The sequence below is a fragment of the Xenopus laevis genome, chromosome 6S (assembly GCF_017654675.1).
Source record: "Xenopus laevis strain J_2021 chromosome 6S, Xenopus_laevis_v10.1, whole genome shotgun sequence".
Taxonomy (NCBI): Eukaryota; Metazoa; Chordata; class Amphibia; order Anura; family Pipidae; genus Xenopus; species Xenopus laevis.
In genome coordinates this window covers 18562841-18584610 of record NC_054382.1, presented here as the reverse complement: position 1 = coordinate 18584610, position 21770 = coordinate 18562841, and the positions used below count along the sequence as shown (strand labels likewise).

General features: G+C 42.2%; 1 protein-coding gene across 1 annotated transcript; it reads left to right on the top strand.

Moving 5' to 3' along the window:
* Nucleotides 1-359: 359 nt before the first annotated feature.
* On the top strand, nucleotides 360-17380 carry pdss1.S (decaprenyl diphosphate synthase subunit 1 S homeolog). Its single transcript, XM_018269084.2, has 11 exons — nucleotides 360-626; nucleotides 2288-2346; nucleotides 3263-3395; nucleotides 4941-5071; nucleotides 5880-6021; nucleotides 6992-7103; nucleotides 8941-9050; nucleotides 10850-10930; nucleotides 12736-12849; nucleotides 14977-15057; nucleotides 17027-17380. The coding sequence occupies exons 1-11, from the start codon at nucleotides 366-368 to the stop codon at nucleotides 17165-17167; spliced, it is 1365 nt and encodes a 454-aa protein (XP_018124573.1). The 5' UTR covers nucleotides 360-365; the 3' UTR covers nucleotides 17168-17380.
* The last annotated feature ends 4390 nt before the right edge of the window (nucleotides 17381-21770 follow it).

The window sequence follows — 21770 nt, the reverse complement described above, 5'->3', positions numbered from 1 at the left end:
GGCCGCATCTGTTCGTTGATGCGGTCCCGCGATCCAACCGCCCGTTCGGCATCGTTAGGATCCGATCGTTGGGCCCTAGGGTCACGATCGGATCAGCCCGATATTACCCACCTCAAGGTGGGCATATCGGAGGGAGATGTCGCCAAACGAGCGGATCTCTCCATGTATGGCCACCTTTACTTGCCCAAACCTTAACCAACACACGACACCCCATGCCCAGAGCTCGCCCTGTTTATTGGCTAAATGCTGCCATAGAGCCTATTATAAAAGTATATTTAGCCAGCCCTGAGAGGAACCTAGAGACTGTAAGATTGACGAACTTATTGCTCAATAACATTCTATAAACACCACTGCCCTTATCACAAATGGCGTCTCGTTCTCTTTTCCTCGTGACGTCAGTTCTGTTCCGGAATTGCAACTCCTGGTTCCGGCTGCACAGGGTGAGAGGGCGTGGGCTGTACAGCCGGTACTGTGGTGCCGGAGAGAAGGTGATGGCTCAGACTTGGGGCAGGAGGTTCTTGTGCAGAGCACATCGGGGGGTCAGTCAGGCCTGGGCCCTGGAGTTGCACAGCACGGAAGTCGGACACTGCGCCAGAGTCGCCCGGATAAGAGGAAGCTGCGGAAAGGTGAGGGGGAAGGTCACAGTGTTGGCAGGTGTTTTGCTGCTTCCTGGCAGCCGCTCTATAGGCGAGTGTATAACAGGGGACTGGCACTCACTCCTGTGCCGCCTCATGTGTGACTGGCACGAGCTCTGCTGCAGGAGTCAAGCTCAGGCCTGAAGGTTATACACCCGCACGTTCACATGGACAAAGAGTTGGGGAGCAGAAGCCCTTGGAGGTGTCAAATAAGGGCTGTGATTGGCTGCTGGTAGCCCCTGTGTGGACTCGCAGCCTATAGGAGGCTCTGACAGTATAATTCGTTTTTATACAATTAAAACTTGCCCCAAGCCAGGAATACAAAAATAAGCAGCTGTTTTGAGGCCACTGGGAACAACATCCAAGGGGGTCGGAGAGTAATGTGTTAATAATGATCCACTGGTTGGGGATCACTGTTAGACAGAAACAGGCAGTAGCTGAACTTCACCTCTCCACTTTCTTCCTGAGCCTTAGTTACCCAGTGTGTAGCTGTGCCCTCCAGGCCCCGACTGGCAATCTGTGGGTCTGGCAAATGCCAGAGGGGCTGCTATAAGGTCCCATAGAAAGTCACTATTTAGTGGGCTGGTGGGAGCAGTTTGGGCTGATATGCCAGGACCTATTTTGATTCTCAGTCCAGACCTGGTGCACTCCCATGCAAATCAAGGAGGGTTAATGGCAGGGAAAGAGGGCGCCTGAATATTTCTGCAAAACTCCTAATAATCCCTCCCTTCTCTTCCACTTCCTGCTCCCTGAGGAGGGAGGATACACAGCAGATAACAGATTTAGTATACAATATAATTCTTCAGAACTTCTCTGTTATCTATTGCAGCAGTCCCCAACCTTTTTTGCCCCAGGGACCGGTGTAAAGCCCTCATTTTTTTCAAGGACTGGGGGGGGACATGAACTATGCACATCACTTCAAATTCGGACTCAGCTTGACGGCCCAGCTCAAGTATATCCACAGCCTGGTAGTGGGCCGTGGCCTGGTGGTTGGTAACCCCTGATCTACTGTGTCCCCTGTGCTTAAATGGCTGCCCCCATGGCTACACAGCAGCTTGTTTATATAAACTATAGTACTTATCTGTTATCTACTGTGTATCCTGTGCTTGAATGGCTGCCCCCATGGCTACACAGCAGCTTGTTTATGTAAACTATAGTAGTACTTATCTGTTATCTACTGTGTATCCTGTGCTTGAATGGCTGCCCCCATGGCTACACATCAGCTTGTTTATATAAACTATAGTAGTACTTATCTGTTATCTACTGTGTATCCTGTGCTTGAATGGCTGCCCCCATGGCTACACATCAGCTTGTTTATATAAACAATAGTAGTACTTATCTGTTATCTATATATGTTAACTATAGTAGTATTTCTGAAGCAAACACTCCTTTACCAGTGCAGGGCAACACTACATTATACTGTTATTCATTTTAAACACTTATTTTTTGGGGTAACTGTTCCTTTAAAGGAAAATGCAAGTGCAGATGGAGCTGTTGTCATATAAAGTTGGATCCAGGGACACTCGCATGTCACATGCCCTGCCCTTTGGAAATGTCCAATCTAAGATGTAAAGCCACACCAACTGCATGGAGGTGGTTTCATTTATACCCAATAGCTGTGTAAAATTCCTCTATACATTTATTTTTCATAGGCACCACCATGTCCGGTTACCTCGGCTCACTTTACAGATGTGAGGAGCCTTCTTTGGAGGTAAGTGTAAGATGGACCCACCCTGAGTTCAGCCATAAACACTATGGGGCAAATTCACGAAGCGCCGAACGCTAGCGTTAATTCGCTAGCTTTTGTCATTTTCGTTACTGCACAAATTCACTAACGAACGCTGGCGTAGTTTCGCTAGTGTTACTTCGCACCCTTACGCCAGGCGAATTTTCGCTAGCGACGTAACTACGCAAATTCACTAACTTGCGCAGTGTACTGAACGCTACCTTTTACGCTAGACTTCCTTCGCCACCTCAGACCTGGTGAAGCGCAATAGAGTAGATAGGGATTGTTTAAAAAAAAGTCAATTTTTTTTCTAAGTCCCAAAAAACGCTGGCGTGTTTTCTACATGATGGCTGAGAGCTGAGATCGAAAAAATTTTTGGGGCTCCCCTTCCTCCCCCCTACATTTCCTGACTCATGGCAACTTACCTAGACAGTGGGCACATGTGTAGGGCAAAATAAAATTTTTATTTGCTGATTTGAAGGTTTTCTAGGCATTTGTAGTGCAGATACGTATTCCTCCATTGAAATTTGAATTTTGCGCCGTATGCAAATTAGCCTTCGCTATCGTAACTTTGCTTTACATAGCGAATCAACGCTAGCGCAACTTCGCAACCTTACGCTACCCCTGAGCGCAACTTCGGATTTTAGTGAATTTGCGGAGCACTGGCGCAACTTCGCATCTTAGTGAATTTGCCCCTATATGTCTCCTTTGTGCCCCACTCCTTTATGATGTCCCACGTGTGAATAAGCCCCCAATAATGTAAGAGTCCAGCAGCAGACTTTGCCTTTTGAAAAAGGTTCAAACTGGAATTGTTGAGGACTCCTTTTAGTCAAGTAATGCAGCACCTTTGCCTCAAGTTCATTCATGATTTTCCTTCATTAAGTTTCAGTTTTTCCCACAGGCCTCCGTCCCGGCTTTTGCACGTAACGCCCAGAGCGTGCTGCTACAGAAAGACCAGCAGCGAGGCCAAATATACAGACCCGTTTACACTTGGAAGCAGAGACCTGAAGAACTTCTATGAAGATATCAAGAAGGTGACGTGCTCCCTATAGTTCTTATAGGGATACTGTCATGGGAAATTTTTTTTTTCCAAAACGCATCAGTTAAAAGTGCTGCTCCAGCAGAATTCTGCACACTGAAATCTGTTTCTTAAAAGTGCAAAAATATTTTTTTATATTTAATTTTGAAATCTGATATGGGGCTAGACATATTGTCAGTTTCCCAGCTGCCCCCAGTCATGTGACTTGTGCTCTGATAAACTTCAGTCACTCTTTACTGCAAGTTGGAATATCACCCCCCCCCTCCCCTTCCCCATCCTGCAGCCTAATAACAGAACAATGGGAAGTTAACCAGATAGCAGCTCCCTAACACAAGATAACAGCTGCCTGGTAGATCTAAGAACAGCACTCACTAGTAAAATCCAGGTCCCACTGAGACACATTCAGCCTGCCATCCTTAAGTCTTTCTGATATCACATGACCAGACAAAATGAACTGAGATGCACCTACACACCAGTATTACAACTAAAAAAAATACACTTGCTGGTTGTGCAGGAATGAAGTTTATATTGTAGAGTAAAGGTGGCCATAGATGCAAAGATCTGCTCGTTTGGCAACATTGCCAAACGAGCGGATCTTTCCCCGATATGCCATTAACAAACATGGCTATATCGGGTGTAATCTGATTGTTCGGCCGCATGGCCGAACGATCCGATTACGATGTGCCCTGGGTTCCGGCGGGATCGGTCGGGTCAAAATCAAACCTGACCGATCGACCAAACGACCAATCTCCGCCGGACGAAAGAAGTCGGGACACGCCACACACGATCCGAAAATCGTATGAATCCTCGATTCATACGATCGGATCTGTGTGTCTATGGCCACCTTTAAGTTAAATTTGCAGTGTAAACCGTGCAATATAAAAAGTAAAAACTAAAAATCATGACAGAATCCCTTTAAGTCCTCTTGAATATGGACAGGAGAATTGCCATTATACCCTTACTGGTTACAGCATCAGCCATTCCCATCCCTTTTTTTAGTTTATATTGGTTTTATCTTATCTGGCTTGCAAGCTTCTGCAGCAGGGATGGGCTACACAAAGTCCAGCATGCACAGTTAAAGGCGCACATTTTTTTATTTTTTTTTAAGGCCATTGTATTTTCATTATGGAAATACAAAGAGAGGTATGTCGTTTTATTCATTTCCCAGGGTCTCCATCTGAATTCTACTTGCCTAAACATTAACATGGCATCTTGTTCAATAATCCTTTTATCTTGACCAGTACTCTCCTACCAGTCTGTTGGTATTTATCCGTGTTTTATACTGGATTAACATGGGTTTCCATAATCATTGACGTGTAGGACAGTGCCCACAGGCGTAAGCATTTTAAATCATGTCGACTCTTAAGGTGAAGCAATTCCTTGCAATATGATCTGCCAACAATTGCATTGACCTGGGCAAAGTGTCATAGGCCAGATGAAGTGCACAGGTCAATAGGGTGACAGAGCTGAACCTCGCCTGCTTGTTACTTGTTCTTCTAAACGATTTGTGCTTTTATTTCTGTTTATTTTGTAATCCTAGGAGCTGTTTATAACAACCAAGGACCTGAAAGAAATGTGCGATTATTATTTTGATGGAAAAGGGAAAGCTTTCAGACCAATGCTTGTTGTGCTAATGGCTCGGGCGTGCAATAGTCATTACAATAATTGCCGGTAAGTTCCCTTTTAGGCTAGGGTCACACGGGGGTCGAAATCAGCTAGCTGCAATATGCTGGTTTAGCTATCTAATCCAGTACAGTTTTTACTTTAATACATCTATTTAGATCCAACTTTGCATGGAAAGTTAGTTAAGTTTGGATTCTATTAGGACATATACGCGCACAGTATGACTATACTACTTCAGTCTGTCCCAGTTAGATAAATCACTCTACAGATGTCAGTAGAGACACATACTCTAATAAACACACAGGTTTACTGATGGGCATTTTGATTGTCATACCTAAACCCTATAGAATACTTTCCAATATGGATAGCACATGGGCAAAACAGGGCGCAGTTTGTTTCAGACTTGAATTTTATCCAGCCCTTAACTGCAGTGGGGTAAAATCCAGGGCAATTATCAAATATATATAATTTCATAAACTGTTGTTGCTTCTGGCAGAGGAAGATAGGAGTTGTACCTAGAAACCTGCAGATTAGTGATGTGCGGGCCGACTCGAAACCCGCCCGCCCATGACCTAGTGCTGCCGGCACCGGAATTTATAGACTTCCGCCTGCCTCAGCCCCTTTTGTGACGTCACTGCGGGGCGGGCACTGGTCTATAAAAAGAGGGCAGCAGCGGGCCCGGGCTGAGTGCGGTTCGGGAGGGGGCAGGTTAGGGTCAGGTGCGACTCGCACATCACTACCGCAGATTGCCTGACAGTGTCAATATGGAAGATTGATACATACAGACAATATCTAGGTTACAGATATACCATTAGACATAGCTGACTGCTGCTAAATTTCTGTTGTTCCTCTCTAGGGAGGTGCACCCTTCTCAGCGCACTATTGCTGAGATCTCAGAAATGATCCACACTGCTAGCTTAGTCCACGATGATGTTATTGATGATGCCAACTCTCGAAGAGGGAAGCAAACTGTCAATCAAATCTGGGGCGAAAGAAAAGTAAGTGGCGGCTGAACACGAGGGCGATATTGCTCGTTCAGTTGCTTATTGTGGTGTCATCCCATTGATGGGGGCCACACCCATATCAGGCTTTTCCATTTATCTTGGAATACATTTGGTTATGATTTAGCCGATTCCCATCAAAAAACTTGCCCGAGGCAATTTTGTATTATCCTTGATACATCGGTTAATCCAGTCTTTCAGGATATTTGATTCTAGTGGAGACATGAATGGATGTAGAAATCACAACTCTGGATTCCTCCCACACGTTTCTCAAACGTACAGGAAGATTATTTGGCTCTGGATGAAACTGATGTGACGCGGGAAAAATCAATAGAAAAAACCTTTACAATGTACATATACATTTAAGCTACATATTAACTGTTAATTAAAAATAAAAAGCAGAACACATTGCCAATACTGTGGCTCTTATTGAACTTGAACAACTTCTCACTCACTGTGCATATCTGCTGAGCAAAATCACACCATTTTCTCACTAGCTACACTGTAGGACATAAACTAGAGTCCTGCAGCGGGTCGGGTACCCGTGGGTTACCCAAAAAAACCTGCTGTATCCTGCGGGTTGTGGGTAGAAGTTCCGGGTGCGGGTATAGACGCGGGTCGATGGGTTTGTGGGTGGCGGGTTGGGCCGCGGGACTTCTCAATATGCGATTTTTACTCCTTTTTTCTGATCACGTCAACTTCCGATGATGTCACTTTCGGTTTACAATGACGACACTTTCTAATTTTTGATGGTCAGCGGGTCCAGGGTGCGGATAAGGTACTTGCTGGTCGGGTAGCGGGTAAGAATGCGGGTCTGGATTGCGGGTACGGGTTCCAAAAAATGTACCTGCGCAGGACTCTAACATAAACCTTTTTATAATCCATTTAGGTTGCATTGCTATAAACTCTAAACAATTGCTCCAGAGGGGTTTGTATTAAATTGTGTTATTTGTTTTTTTTTGTTAAGGCGGTCCTTGCTGGGGATTTTATACTTTCAGTAGCTGCAGTGGCCTTGGCACGAATTGGGAATAACACAGTAATACAATTGATATCTCAAATTATGGAAGATTTGGTGCGTGGTAAGTAGCAGCTGTTCCTTTTGTATGAAGCTAAAACATGCTGTCGTAATTGGCAACTGATGTTGCTCATTGAATTACCTGCCCACGTGAATTACATTCCCTAGGTTATTTACTATCATATTCGATATGTGTGTGAATTCTCTTGGTACAGGTATGGGACCTGGGGTTTTCCAGATAAAGGATCTTTTTGTACTGTGGCTCTACATACCTTAAGGGGCAGATTTATTAGGGGTTGAATAGTAAATTTGAATTCAACATTTTTTTGGTGTCAAAATTCACACATTCTAATTTTAATCACAATTTGAATGTGAGATTTATTACACCTCGACCGTGGAAACAGTACTAATATTCGCCAACTAAAACCTGCCTAATTTATTTACAAGTCAATGGCAAAGGTCTGTTGACCCATTTGAAGATGCTAATTGCCTTCCTGACTTTCTATTCAAATTTCTTTTGTATTCAGATCGAATACAAATCGAATTTTACGGGGCGTTCCCATTCGATCGAATTTTAGACGATCAAATTTTTCCATAAATAACCCCCCAGTTGAATTGTGAGTACATTCAAATTGATTAGAGTAAAAAAAAAAAATTCACATACATTCCAAATTCGACCTTTGGTAAATCTGCCCATAAGTCTACTAGAAAATCATGTAAACATTAAATAGACCCAATAGACTGGTTTTGCTTCCAATAAGGATTAATTATATCTTAGTTGGGATCAAGTACAAGCTACTGTTTTATTATTATAGAGAAAAGGGAAATTATTTTTAAATATTTTGATTTGGATAAAATAGAGTCTATGGGAGATGGTTTCTGGATAATGCCTGTACAGTAGTGAGTTCGGGCCGACCCCTGGACAAAATGCGCGGGTCGAGCTCTTCTCCTGCTCTCCCCGCCCGCGACCTAGTACTGCCGACTTCCAGCGCCGGAATATATAGACTTCCGCCTGCCCTGCCCCTTTTGTGATGTCACTGCGGGGCGGGCGAGGGTCTATAAATAAAGGGGAGCAGTTGGTCGGGTGCGGGTCGGGTAGGGTGCGGGTCGAGAAATTCTCAACCCGCACATCACTACTGTACAGGTTATCCGGAAACCCGTTGTCCAGAAAGCTCTGAATTACGGATAGGCTGTTACCCATAGACTCCATTATAATCAAATAATCTAAATGTTTAAAAATGGTTTCCTTTTTCTCTGTAATAATAAAACAGTAGCTTGTGCTTGATCCCAACTAAGATATAATTAATCCTTATTGGAAGCAAAACCAGCCCATTTGGCTTATTTAATGTTTAAATGATTTTCTAGTAGACTTAAGGTATGAAGATCTAAATTACAGAAAGATCTGTTATCCGAAAACCCCTAGGTCCCAAGCGTTTCGAATAACAGGCCCCATTCCTGTACTGGTTTGTTAACCCTTCAGCTTTCCTCTTTGTTTATGATTCCAGTAGCTAGGAACATGCAAACACAGCGGTTTAACTATAATAGGAGGTTATCCATTGTATATGGAAGCTGGCCAATCAGCAGCTGTACAGTATATTTAATTGCATCATTGAATCCCTTCAACATGTGTATATTGCTGCTATGCTTCCCTGCTGTCCTCTCAATGGTTGCAAGATAACACTATAACCTCAACACTGTGTTTGTGGTTGATCAAGCAGATTACACAAACATTGCAGCAGATTTTGACATACATTGGCTAGGAACACAAAAACATTTCACTTCTCACTTTCCCACATTATATTATCATGCTGCTTATGTACATTCCAGAATCTGTGCAGGGTTTGCCCATGGATCTTTTTGTGTCGTATTGGGGCAGTATCTAAATACTTTTTCTTTTCTAGGTGAATTTCTTCAACTGGGTTCCAAAGAGAATGAAAATGAAAGATTCTCTCACTACCTTGAAAAGACTTTTAAGAAGACGGCAAGCCTCATAGCCAACAGCTGTAAAGCAGTATGTACGTTCCTATAGTCGTGCAGGGCCCTATGTCAGATTTTACTATTGTGCCAAAATGACATATGTCTACAGTGAGTGGGTGGTTGGGGTCAGCTGGTTATTATGGTTATCTGTTATATACGATACTTGAATGGACATATTTTGTTCGTAGTTTGTACTTTATCCTAGGTGGTACCCAACTCTAAGGGTCAGGCCACACAGGGCGTTTTGGGGAAGATTTGGTCGCCTGGCGACTAATCGCCTCATTTTTGCAACGACCAAACGCCTTCCCTGACTCTGCGCCAGCTAAAATGAAAAAACGCTGTCGATAATCACAAGCGCCGGTGTTTTTTTTCATTTTAGCCGGCGCAGAGTCAGGGAAGGCGTTTGGGGGGATTGGTCGCCAGGAGACCAAATCTCCCCAAAACGCCCTGTGTGGCCTGACCCTAAGGGTATCAAAATGTGAGATTAGAACTCACCACAGAAAAACTCACTCACTGGTGAACGCCATTGATAAATACGATTTTAAAAATCCCTTTGGAATGAATAGAAAGTGAGTTTTTCTGTTCTAATCTCACACTTTGATAAATACTTTTTTTACTTTGATACTTTTTTTAATTACTTGCCCTTAGATCCTTTTCTATACAAAGGGGTCAAAACTTAAAGGACCAGTAACATCAAAAAAATGTAATTGTTTTAAAGTGATAAAAATATAATGCAGTGTTGCCCTGCACTGGTAAAACTGGTGTGTTTGCTTCAGAAACACTACTATTGTTTATATAAATAAGCTGCTGTGTAGCAATGGGGGCAGCCATTCAAAGGAGAAAAAGCTCAGGTTACACAGCAGATAAGCTCTGTAGAACATAATGGTGTTATCTGTTATCCACTATTTAACCTGTGCCATATAGCCTTTTTTTCAATTTCCGCCATTGCTACACAGCAGCTTGTTTATATGAACTATAGTAGTGTTTCTGAAGCAAACACACCAGTTTTACAGTAGAGGATATTTCATTACTGTAAAATAGGGATGCACCGAATCCACTATTTTGGATTCGGACAAATCCTTAGCGAAAGATTCGGCCGAACCAAATCCTAATTTGCATATGGGAAGGGGAAAACATTACTTTCTTGTTTTGTGACAAGAAGTCACACGATTTCCCTCTCCGCCCCTACTTTGCATATGCAAATTAGGTTTCGGTTTGGCCGGGGAGAAGTATTTGGCTGAATCCGAATCCTGCTGAAAAAGGCTGAATCCCGAACCGAATCCTGGATTCGGTGCATCCTTACTTTAAAACACTTAATTTTTCGGTGTTACTGTTCCTTTAAAAAACCTGGTTCAATACAAATCTCTTTATTTGGTCAGTATAATGCCATAGTCTTCATTGCTGTCACACAGCAGCAGGATTTATAGGTGAGATTCTGTCTTTATAAATATATTCAAACTAAAGTGGCCCAAGGTGCTGCCTCAAATACATTTAGTTCATCAGTATGAGATTGGGCTCCAGACTATATAGATTAGAATGCATAGTAAGGCAAAGAAAATGTAGTTAGATGATAGGAGAGCAAACTACCCAGCACCAACCAAAAATTTATGAAAATGAATTTTGTTGGAAAAAAATTGTCTGCCCAAAGTTAAAGGTGTCTCTGCTTTGGTTCATGGGTCTCCCTCCGTTTTTAATGCGTGTTTGAGTTTTTGGTTTTTTTTTTTTTTGGTTTTTTTTTGGTGAAAACTGCTAATTCTATAGTATATGTTGTTTAGCTGTAGCTAGGGAAGAGCAAAGCTCACTGGGATACATTTGCCATTCATCTCTCCGCAGGTCTCAGTGTTGGCTTGTCCTGATCCAGCCGTTCATGAGATTGCATTCCAGTATGGCAAGAATGTTGGCTTAGCCTTTCAGGTAAGTAACATCCTTAGCATTTGGCTGCTCTGAAACATGTTGCCATTTAAATTAGTCTTTTCATGGACAGACTGATCATTGAACGTGACATTCTACAGTTACCGCAATGTGCTTATAGTAGAAATGCACCGAATCCACTATTTTGGATTTGGCCGAACCCCCAAGTGAACGATTCAGCCGAATATCAAATCGAAGGGGAGAGAAAAAGAGAGCCGAGCATGCAGCGCCCGGATAAAGTTCAGTTGATATCAGATTGTGCACCAGAAATAGACTTTCCAATTACTTTCTATTTTCTATGTGTGACTTGTTTTTCTAATATTACTATTAAAGGGGTGGTTCACCTTCATACAACTAGTTGGTTTCAGATAGATCACCAACTTTTTCCAACTACTTTCTATTTTCTGTGTGTCACCGTTTTTCTAATATTGAAGTGTAAAGTTTAATTTTTCACCTTCTAAAGCGGCTCTGGTAGGGGGGTCGCCGACCCTGTAAACTTGTCTAAATTGATACATTTAGTTGATCCATTTCTTATCTTTGTCCCTGCTGAGCAGAATCTCTGGGTTTCATTACAGGCAGCTGTTAGAATTGATACAATAGTTGCTGATACTCCAGAGATGCTGCTGAGAAATGTATCAACTAAATGTAGCAAAATTTAGAGTCGGCACCTGAATTACTGAGCTGCCAGACTCAAACACCAGAGACACGAACATTCAACTTCAAACTTAGATTTTGGAAAAACAGTAAAAAAATGGAAAGTAATTGAAAAAAGTCTTTATTTCTGGGGAACAATCTGAAACCAGCTGAACTGAAAAAAGTGTTTGGAAGGTGAACCAGCCCTTTAAGTGTAAAGTTTCATTTTTCACCTTCTAAAGCAGCTCTGGGTGGGGGGTCGCCGACCCTGTAAACTGTTCTAAATTGATACATTTAGTTGATACATTTCTTATCTTTGTCCCTGCTGAGCAGAATCTCTGGGTTTCATTATAGGCAGCTGTTAGAATTGATACAATAGTTGCTGATACTCCACAGATGCTGCTGAGAAATGGATCAACTAATTGTAGCAAAATTGTAACAATTCAGATTATCCTGGATTACTGAGCTGCCAGACTGAGACACAAAAATTAAATTTTAAACATAGATTTTGGAAAAACAGTAAAAAATGGAAAGTGATTGAAAAAAGTCTTTATTTCTGGTAAACTATCTGAAACCAACTGAACTAAAACAGTTGCTGAACAGCCCCTTTAAGGATTTGGATTTGAAAGAGCAGAATACTGAAATTAATCCTGGATTCAGTGCATCCCCAGCTAATAGTAATAATATTGTACGTGCAACCCTGACTTGTGCTCTGGGAAACAGCAGTGGTCCTTGTAAGAACATCTAGCACTCTAGTGGCTGTTCTCTATACAATATACTTCTAAGGCTCACCTCCCATTCTGATTTGTTGTTGCCAAACCATGTGCATCTCGTGGTCCCCAGGGGCGCTCCACCAATGAGGCGAGTTGAGACACTCGCCTCAGGCGGCAGCGCCCCCCTGGTTACCAGGGGCGGCAAAAATGCCGCTCCTGGTAACTAAGAGCCGAATTTCCGGTTTTCAACCCGGAAATTCGGCTCTTCTAGTGCAGAGAGCGCAATTGCGCTCTCTGCACTAGCGTCGTGCAGCGCCCCGACCCCCTCCTGCGCAGAAAATGTGAGCGCCGTGAGGAGGGGTCGGGGCGGCAACGGAAGGCCGCCTCAGGCGGCATAAAGGCGCGGATCGGCGCTGGTGGTCCCTTTTTGGCTAACTTGCCTTCTGGTTGTTGTTCCTCCAGCTTATAGACGATGTGTTGGACTTTACAGCTTGTGCCAACCAGTTGGGGAAACCAGCCGCAGCCGATCTGAAACTGGGATTGGCAACAGGTCCGGTTTTATTTGCTTGTCAACAGGTAACACTTTGTACCTTCATCTCTGGTTTTTATAATAAGCGCAAATAATATTGAGTGTTGTCAGGTAAACAATAAACCAGGGCTGTTCTAGGTGCCCAAGGAGACTGAAGGCATAGGAACAGCCATATTAGTTATATCATATATGTACTCTAGGGACTCGCCTTTTCCACTCTTTCTGCTGTTTTTTTATTACTCCTGCTCTTCTGTTCTTTCTCCCCACTAGTTTTCTTTTACTCTTTAGTCGCTTTCTTTCATCCTTTACTACCTTCCCCTTTGTTTATAATCTCCTCTTCCTACATTTGCTCTGCTCATTTTATCTCTTTTTTACTTCCTCTAATCTTTTCTTTTACTTCCCCCCCATTCTTTTCTCTTCCTTTCACTTCCTCATTCACTTTTCTACTGCCCTTCCTTCTCTGCTTCACATACTTATTCTCTTGCCCTTTCCCCACCCACTTTTCTGTCCACTGCCCCATTCTGTTTACTCTGTCCTGTTGTTTTCTGGTCTCCCCTCTTTCCATGTTTTATACCATCCCTGTCTCTGCTCTACCTCCTTTCACCATTATCTTCCATTCTTCTTTTTCCCCATAAATCCTCCTCATCCCATTGTCTTCCTCACCTTCCTTTTCTGCACATCCATCTCCCATTGTCTCTTTGCTTTCCCTTCTTGCTCATTTTTATATTCTCTTTATCTCTTCCTTTAAAGGAATAGTGTTATCCAGAATATTATTTATACCTGAGAACAGTGTCTGTTATTTTGTTTAATTGGTTAGTATTGAAAAATTATTTATTTAAATATTTTATGTTCTAAAAACCTGTAGTTATTTTTCAATTTGCATATGGTAATATACTGTATCCCCTTACAGTTATAGAATTTTAGCTGCCTCAGCTGTTCAGTCATGATAAGCTGTCCTTTCATAAATCACAAATACTTGTTAAGCAGGTTAAAGGAGAACTAAACCCTAAAAATTAATATGGATAAAAATGCCATATTTTATATACTGAACTTATTGCACCAGCCTTAAAGGGATCCTGTCATCATCCTTTTCAAAACACATCAGTTAATAGTGCTGCTCCAGCAGAATTCTGCACTGAAATCCATTTCTCAAAAGAGCAAACAGATTTTTTTATATTCAATTTTGAAATCTGACATGGGACTAGACATTTTGTCAATTTCCCAGCTGCCCCTGGTCATGTGACTTGTGCCTGCACTTTAGGAGAGAAATGCTTTCTGGCAGGCTGCTGTTTTTCAAGCTCAATGTAACTGAACGTGTCTCAGTGGGACATGGGTTTTTACAATTGAGTGTTGTTCTTAGATCTACCAGGCAGCTGTTATCTTGTGTTAGGGAGCTGCTATCTGGTTACCTTCCCATTGTTCTTTTGTTTGGCTGCTGGGGGAGGGTGATATCACTCCAACTTGCAGTACAGCAGTAAAGAGTGATTGAAGTTTATCAGAGCACAAGTCACATGACTTGGGGCAGCTGGGAAATTGACAATATGTCTAGCCCCATGTCAGATTTCAAAATTGAATATAAAAAAATCTGTTTGCTCTTTTGAGAAATGGATTTCAGTGCAGAATTCTGCTGGAGCAGCACTATTAACTGATGAGTTTTGAAAAAAAATGATTTTCCCATGATAGTATCCCTTTAAGTTTCAGCTTGTCAATAGCAGCAATGATCCAGGACTTCAAACTTGTCACAGGGGGTCACCATCTTGGAAAGTGTCTGTGACACTCACATGCTCAGTGGGCTCTGAGCAGCTGTTGAGAAGCTAAGCTTAGGGGTCATCACTAATTATCCAGCAGAAAATGAGGTTGGTCTGTAATATAAGCTGATGCTACAGGGCTGATTATTAAATTCTGATGCTAATTGCACTGGTTTCTGTGCTGCCATGTAGTAATTATCTGTATTAATTACAAATCAGATCTATATTTCCAGCATCCATCACTGCACAATACAACAGGTTGAGTTGGCTAATAGCAATGCACTACATACACACCCCGTGGTTGGATTCATTGTAGTAATGTGAGAAAACAAACTAATGAACCATTTATATCTCGCCTAATTGTGAAGAATAGCTACTGATCAGCCACTGAAGGTTGGGTGAATGTTTATTTTGTCCCTCACTTAGTTTCCGGAGCTGAATGACATGATTATGAGAAGATTCAGTTTGCCAGGAGATGTCGAGCGAGCGTGGCAGTGTGTTATCCAGGTAACGGATGTGCTTTGTATTCCTCATGTTCAATTCAGAGTCGTGTTCACAATGTGAGACTGTTTCACTAGGGGCAGAGATGATAAATTGTGAGAGGTTTCTTTTCAATACGTTTTCCAAGACGGCTTACTGATAGGGTTGCCACCTTCTCTGGGAAAAAATACCGGCCTTCCTAGATATTTATCTTTTTTCCCTATTAATAACATTGCCATAAAAATGCCGGCCAGGTGGCAACTACTTACTGACCAACTGCTCCTATTATACGGACACATTTGAGCTGGCCTTAAAAACAAATGTCAATAATGGGGTGACAGGATTATTGTTGAACCCCAGCCTAAGGGCAGCGACACGCTGCTATTTTGGGAGATCAGTCGCCCAGCGACAAATCGCTTCTTCTTCTTCTAGTCTCCCACCGGCTAGAATGTAAATCGCCAGCTCGATCACATTCATTTTCCTGAAGTCTCCAGAAGTTGCCTCAAGAGGAAGCCGAAGTGATCCGAGTGCCATTCACACCTGCGATTTACATTCTAGCTGGATGGAGATTAGTCGTCCGAAGAAGCGATTTGTCGCTGGGCAGCTAATCTCCAGAAATATCAGTGTGTCTGCCCTTAAGTAGAGTCTTATTCTAGGCCTTCAGGCAGGCCATAAGTGCAGCCCTGTTAGAGGACCAGTAACAATCATTTTTTTAAGTTAAAAATCCATCTACCCTTTTCCACCTACAGATCTGTCCTGCAGAGAGTGTATTATGCTTAATAAAAAAAAAAAAAAAATACCGGATGTTCACTGACTTTCCCAAAAGGAGACTGCAACATCCAAGGTGCGGCGCTCCACATCTCCTCCTCGCCAGCCTTCTAAACCGGAAGTTTGTTCTAACCGCGGACAGTGTAACTTGTGCGTCATTTATTTCTGTAAGAGCAGACGAGAGGTGAAGGAATGGACGCACTGATTTAGGAGGGGCCTTCTTTAGTTTTTAGATTTATGGCTGACCAGCTGCTGCTGCATTCCTTCACCTCTCGTCTGCTCCTACAGAAATAAATGACGCAGAAGTTACACTGTTAGAACAAACTTCCGGAATGGATATTTAACTTAAAAAAAAAATGTTTTACTGGTCCTATTAAACGCAAGGCAGACCTCACAGAGCTCCCCGGCTTGCACCATTATTTGTATTTTACTCCAACCCAGAGTGCTTTCTAATTCACATTCCGTGGGTCCTTTGCTAGAGAGATAGAGAGATAAAGGGATCCTGTCATCGGAAAACATGTTTTTTTTCAAAACACATCAGTTAATAATGCTACTCCAGCAGAATTCTGCACTGAAATCCATTTCTCAAAAGAGCAAACAGATTTTTTTTATATTCAATTTTGAAATCTGACATGGGGCTAGACATATTGTCAATTTCCCAACTGCCCCCAGTCATGTGACTTATGCCTGCACTTTAGGAGAGAAATGCTTTCTGGCAGGCTGCTGTTTTTCCTTCTCAATGTAACTGAATGTGTCTCAGTGAGACATGGGTTTTTACTATTGAGTGTTGTTCTTAGAACTACCAGGCAGCTGTTATCTTGTGTTAGGGAGCTGCTATCTGGTTACCTTCCCATTGTTCTGTTGTTTGGCTGCTGGGGGGGGGAAAGGGAGGGGGGTGATATCACTCCAACTTGCAGTACAGCAGTAAAGAGTGATTGAAGTTTATCTGAGCACAAGTCACTTGACTTGGGGCAGCTGGGAAATTGACAATATGTCTAGCCCCATGTCAGATTTCAAAATTGAATATAAAAAAATCTGTTTGCTCTTTTGAGAAATGGATTTCAGTGCAGAATTCTGCTGGAGCAGCACTATTAACTGATTCATTTTGGGAAAAAAAAATTTTTCCCATGACAGTATCCCTTTAAGTAAAGGGTGTGTTGCTTTATTAGAATGGGCGATTGTCTGCTTATTACCAGCACTATTTCTATTTTTCACTTCTACGTTGCAGAGTGATGGTGTCCGGCAAACAACTTACCTCGCTCAGAATTACTGCAATCAAGCAGTGCAAGAGATCAGCAAGCTGCAGCCGTCCCCTGAGAGAGACGCACTCATTCAGCTGACAGAAATTGTACTTACAAGAGACAAATGATAAGAAACCACCTGACCGTACCTGGCAGCTAGAACCAAACCGTGCCTGACGCAACACATCAAACTGCCAACCAAAGCACTATGTCCCACCTACACTCAGCATTCTCTCCGCATTCACTGTATTCTTTTTCTTATATGGATTTTTACTCACTGAAGCCGTTTTATTTTATAACTGAGCCAAAGCAGGGAAAGAAAAATATTTTTTATTATGAGAGTATATTGTCCGATTCCTTCTCTGTCTTGCGAAGCACAATACTAGTGCGTGCGATCTTTCAGAACAGAGCCGACCCCAGCTTAACCAACAGTCTCCTAGAACTCTTTGTATGACTGTGTTTAGTATAATGTGGCTAATGAACGTGTTCTGGTGCTGAACCCATGCAAGAAGGTTGGACAGCACTGTTCTGGAAGATTGGGGTCCGATTGTTCTGATTTCACAGCCCTAACTCTACAAGCACTGGGGAAACTGGAGACTAGACTGCTAGTTCTACACTGGCACTTATGGGGGTGACGTAGCACAGGAACACCCTATACTGACAGCTGAACCCCCTTACTGTCAGTATGTCAACAGAAGTGTCTCATTTTTAAAGGCAAAGTAAAGGTTTTTAGACACCCTACTGATCCGTAGCCCCTTGCCTTCTACCCCATGCTCCTTCTTCCAAAAATTCACTGGCCCAGGGTTCTTTACTTGTGAGCACCCCCATCCATGTACAAGGCATCCCCTGCATCTGTTAAAGGTGGGTGGTACACAAACTGGTGAATTGAAGTTCCATACTGGGCATGTGCTCACACGGGGGATGCCTAGGACACAGAACTTAAAGGAACAGTAACATAAAAAAAAAACTAAAGTGTTTTAAAGTAATAAAAATATAATGCGGTGTTGCTCTGCACTGGTAAAACTGCGGTGTTGCTTCAGAAACACTACTATTGTTTATATAAATAAGCTGCTGTGTAGCAATGGGGGCAGCCATTCAAAGGAGAAAAGGCTCAGGTTACACAGCAGAAAAGCTCTGTTTTCAGAAGGGCTTCCCGGGTCAAGATATTCTGTTCAGTTTTCCAAAAAAAACCAGGCAGGATTCCACTTGATTGACATGGTCATCAGCAATTAGCTCCACCCTATGATGTATCTTGCTCCACCCTGTGATGTCACGAACCCTCCCAGGATCGTGAGCCACCCGATCTATAAGACATGGTGTTATCTGTTATCCACTATTTAACCTGAGCCTTTTCTCCTTTGAATGGCTGCCCCCATTGCTACACAGCAGCTTATTTATATAAACAGTAGTAATGATTCTGAAGCAAACACACCACTTTTACCAGTGCAGGGCAACACTGCATTATATTTTCATTACTTTAAAACTCTTTCATTTTATGGTGTTACTGTTCCTTTAACAGTGGCTCGGTGCTTGTGTGCTAGTACCCTAATCATTTTTTTTTTTTTTCCTTTGAAATGGAGGCTAAGCATCTAGAATCACACAACTTGGACATCCCCACAGTCATTCTACCTTCCTCTTCCGTTAAAGCCAAATATAAATGCTGTATTTGTCTATAAATCATACAAAGATTATAAGGGCTACAGAATCTTATATTAAGTATATGGTACAAAATATAGCAGGATAGAGACCTCTAGTGACCAAACAGAGGTAAACATTATACTAAGAAATGTCTCTATACTCTTGCCATTTAAAAATTGTATTTATTATGACGTATTAAAAAACTTCAATCACCCCGATATGGAGCCCAACGAGTTTCATGCTTACCCAGCACTTAATTATATGCAATTGCCTATAATTAAGTGCTGGTATGTATGAAACGCATTGGGCTCCATGTGGGGGTGATTGATGTTTTTTTAATACGTCATAATAAATACAATTTTTAAAGGAGAAGGAAAGGCTAAAATTAAGTAAGCTTTATCAGAAAGGTCTATATAAATACACCAGTAAACCCTCAAAGTAATGCTGCTCTGAGTGCTCTGTCAAAAGAAACACCACATTTCTTTCCTTCTATTGTGTTCTCATGGGCTTCTGTATCAGACTTCCTGTTTTCAGCTTAAACCTCCAGGGCTTGGGCTTGAGCATGCTCAGTTTGCTCCTCCCTTTCCCTCCTCCCCTGCCTGCTGTAATCAGAGCTATAAGTGAGCAGTGAGAGACTCAGGCAGGAAGTGGTGTCACACCAAGCTAAAACGGCAGCTGCTATCCTTAACAAACAGAGAGAGCTTCTAGAGCTGTTACTCGGGTATGGTAAAGCATTCTGCAGAATAAATAAAGTCTTATAGCTTGCACTATTGTGGCTAATCTATTGGCAATAAACTGCCTCTGAGCTTTCCTTCTCCTTTAAATGGCATGAGTATAGAGCAATTTGTCTTTAAATACTGCGGAAACTTTGGTATGGGCAGAGACACACAGTCAGCCTGAAATTGTATCTACGGTATACTAAAGCAGCCATTGTCTGACTGTAGGCTGGTCACAAGGGCATCACTCTGATAATAGCACCTAATTTTATCTATAGCCATCCGAAAACTGCCCGGGTTTATCCTGTGCAGAGAAATGACAGAAGTTGATTCTTATACAGGTAGTAGTACAACTCTACTAGGCAACTAGGGGGTAGGTGAATATATTATGCAGTGGTTAGACCTTTAGGGCAGAGACACACGGTCAGATTCGGGGATATTAGTCGCCCAGCGACAAATCTCTTTTTCGGGGGGACTAATCTCCCCGAACTGCCTTCCCACCGGCTAGAATGGTACTTGGGGCGATTCATTTTCTGAAGTCACCCGGGGTTTCCTTGTGAGGCCACTTCAGAAAACGTATAGATCCGAAGGCAGTTCGGGAAGATTAGTTGCCCAAAGAAGAGGAGATTTGTCGCTGGGCGACTCATCTCTCCCAGAATCTGACTGTGTGTCTCTGCCCATACCAAAGTGATGCTCCTCTTATAAGGTTATATAGGGTTTTTAGCATTATATTTTCACTGATGTTATTTAAGCCTATTGGGAGCAATTGTGCTGAAACGCTAGTGGTGAGTAAATCAGCCTTTACCCTATTGGTTGGAACTATAAAACCCCACTGCTGAGGAACATGCTGTGGGACTGGTGCTGTTACTCTAGTACTAACATGCCAGTACTATACATTCTACTCTTCTAGGTTCTTTTCTTTGCCCCACCCTAGTCAATGATGGAAGCCAGCAACTACACAAATTATTACCAGGGAGATGTTTGAGGCTCTCTCCTAGCCACAGCATTCCAATTTCAGTTCAATGAAATACAGACTTGGTTACAATTAAAGGAACAGTAACACCAACGATGGAAGTGTTTTAAAGGAAAGACAATATAATGTACTGTTGCCCTGCACTGGTAAAACTGCTGTGTTTGCTTCAGAAACACTACTATAGTTCATATAAACAAGCTGCTGTGTAGCCATGGGGGCAGTCATTCAAGCACAGGATACACAGTAGATAACAGATAAGTACTACTATAGTTTATATAAACAAGCTGCTGTGTAGCCATGGGGGCAGTCATTCAAGCACAGGATACACAGTAGATACCAGATAAGTACTACTATAGTTTATATAAACAAGCTGCTGTGTAGCCACGGGGGCAGTCATTCAAGCACAGGATACACAGTAGATAACAGATAAGTACTACTATAGTTTATATAAACAAGCTGCTGTGTAGCCATGGGGGCAGCCATTCGAAGGAGAAAAGGCTCAGGTTACACAGCTGATAAATTCTAAAGAATCCCATTGTATACTACAGTGTTTATCTGTTATCTACTGTGAATCCTGTGCCTTTTCTTCTTTTTCAGTTTTAAATGGCTGCCCCCATGGCCCCTTTAGGACACTTTAACTTTTTGGTTTTACTGTTCCTTTAATGAATGTTGTCTTTTTGGATGGATAGGCAGCCACTTCTTTCTTAGGGATGTACATATGTATCAGTACTGCTGTGTCCATGTTTATTTCCCCCTCCTGCTGCCAATTTAAGGGAATAAACACTATAGCAGTAGGGCCGGCAGTGTTTACATGAGGGACTGCACAGGCCATCACTCCCTATTCTGTCTACGTGTATTTGCCTGGATGTGTTGCCAAAGGTACAATTATTAAAATATCCTTTTTTTAGGAATTGCTTTTTTTTTTTTTTATCTGAAAAGACTGCCACTTTGATTCCATAGGAGAATGGTTTATTATAAAAGACTACACACAAAATTGGAACAAGATATATATATATATATATATATATATACATGAAAAGAATTGCCAAGTATAGAAACAGGTAATTAAGTGGCGTTACTTTGTGTTATTACAACAAGAAAGCATATTGGGGTAGGTAACACTGATTAAAGGGAAACTTTAACTACTCTCTCTTCAGTTTCTCTCCGCTGTCATTTTCCTTTAAGAAAAAAAATCTTGTTTAAAGGGGAAGGTCACCATTAAAATGTTAGCGTGATTAGTAATATTTTGAGACAACTCACACTTGGCTCTAGTTGTGTGCAGTGTTTTGTTCACTGGGCCTGATTTATAAACACTGGGCAAATTTGCACATGGGCAGTAACCAATCAGTGATTAGAAGGATTTGGCTGAATCCCGAAACCGAAGATTCGGTGCATCCCTAAAAG

Coding starts and splice junctions, on each gene's coding strand:
- pdss1.S (XM_018269084.2), top strand. CDS start 366: ATGGCGTCTCGTTCTCTTTTCCTCGTGACGTCAGTTCTGTTCCGGAAT. Junction 9,051..10,849: donor TAGCCAACAGCTGTAAAGCA/GTATGTACGTTC, acceptor ATCTCTCCGCAG/GTCTCAGTGTTGGCTTGTCC. Junction 15,058..17,026: donor CGTGGCAGTGTGTTATCCAG/GTAACGGATGTG, acceptor TCTACGTTGCAG/AGTGATGGTGTCCGGCAAAC.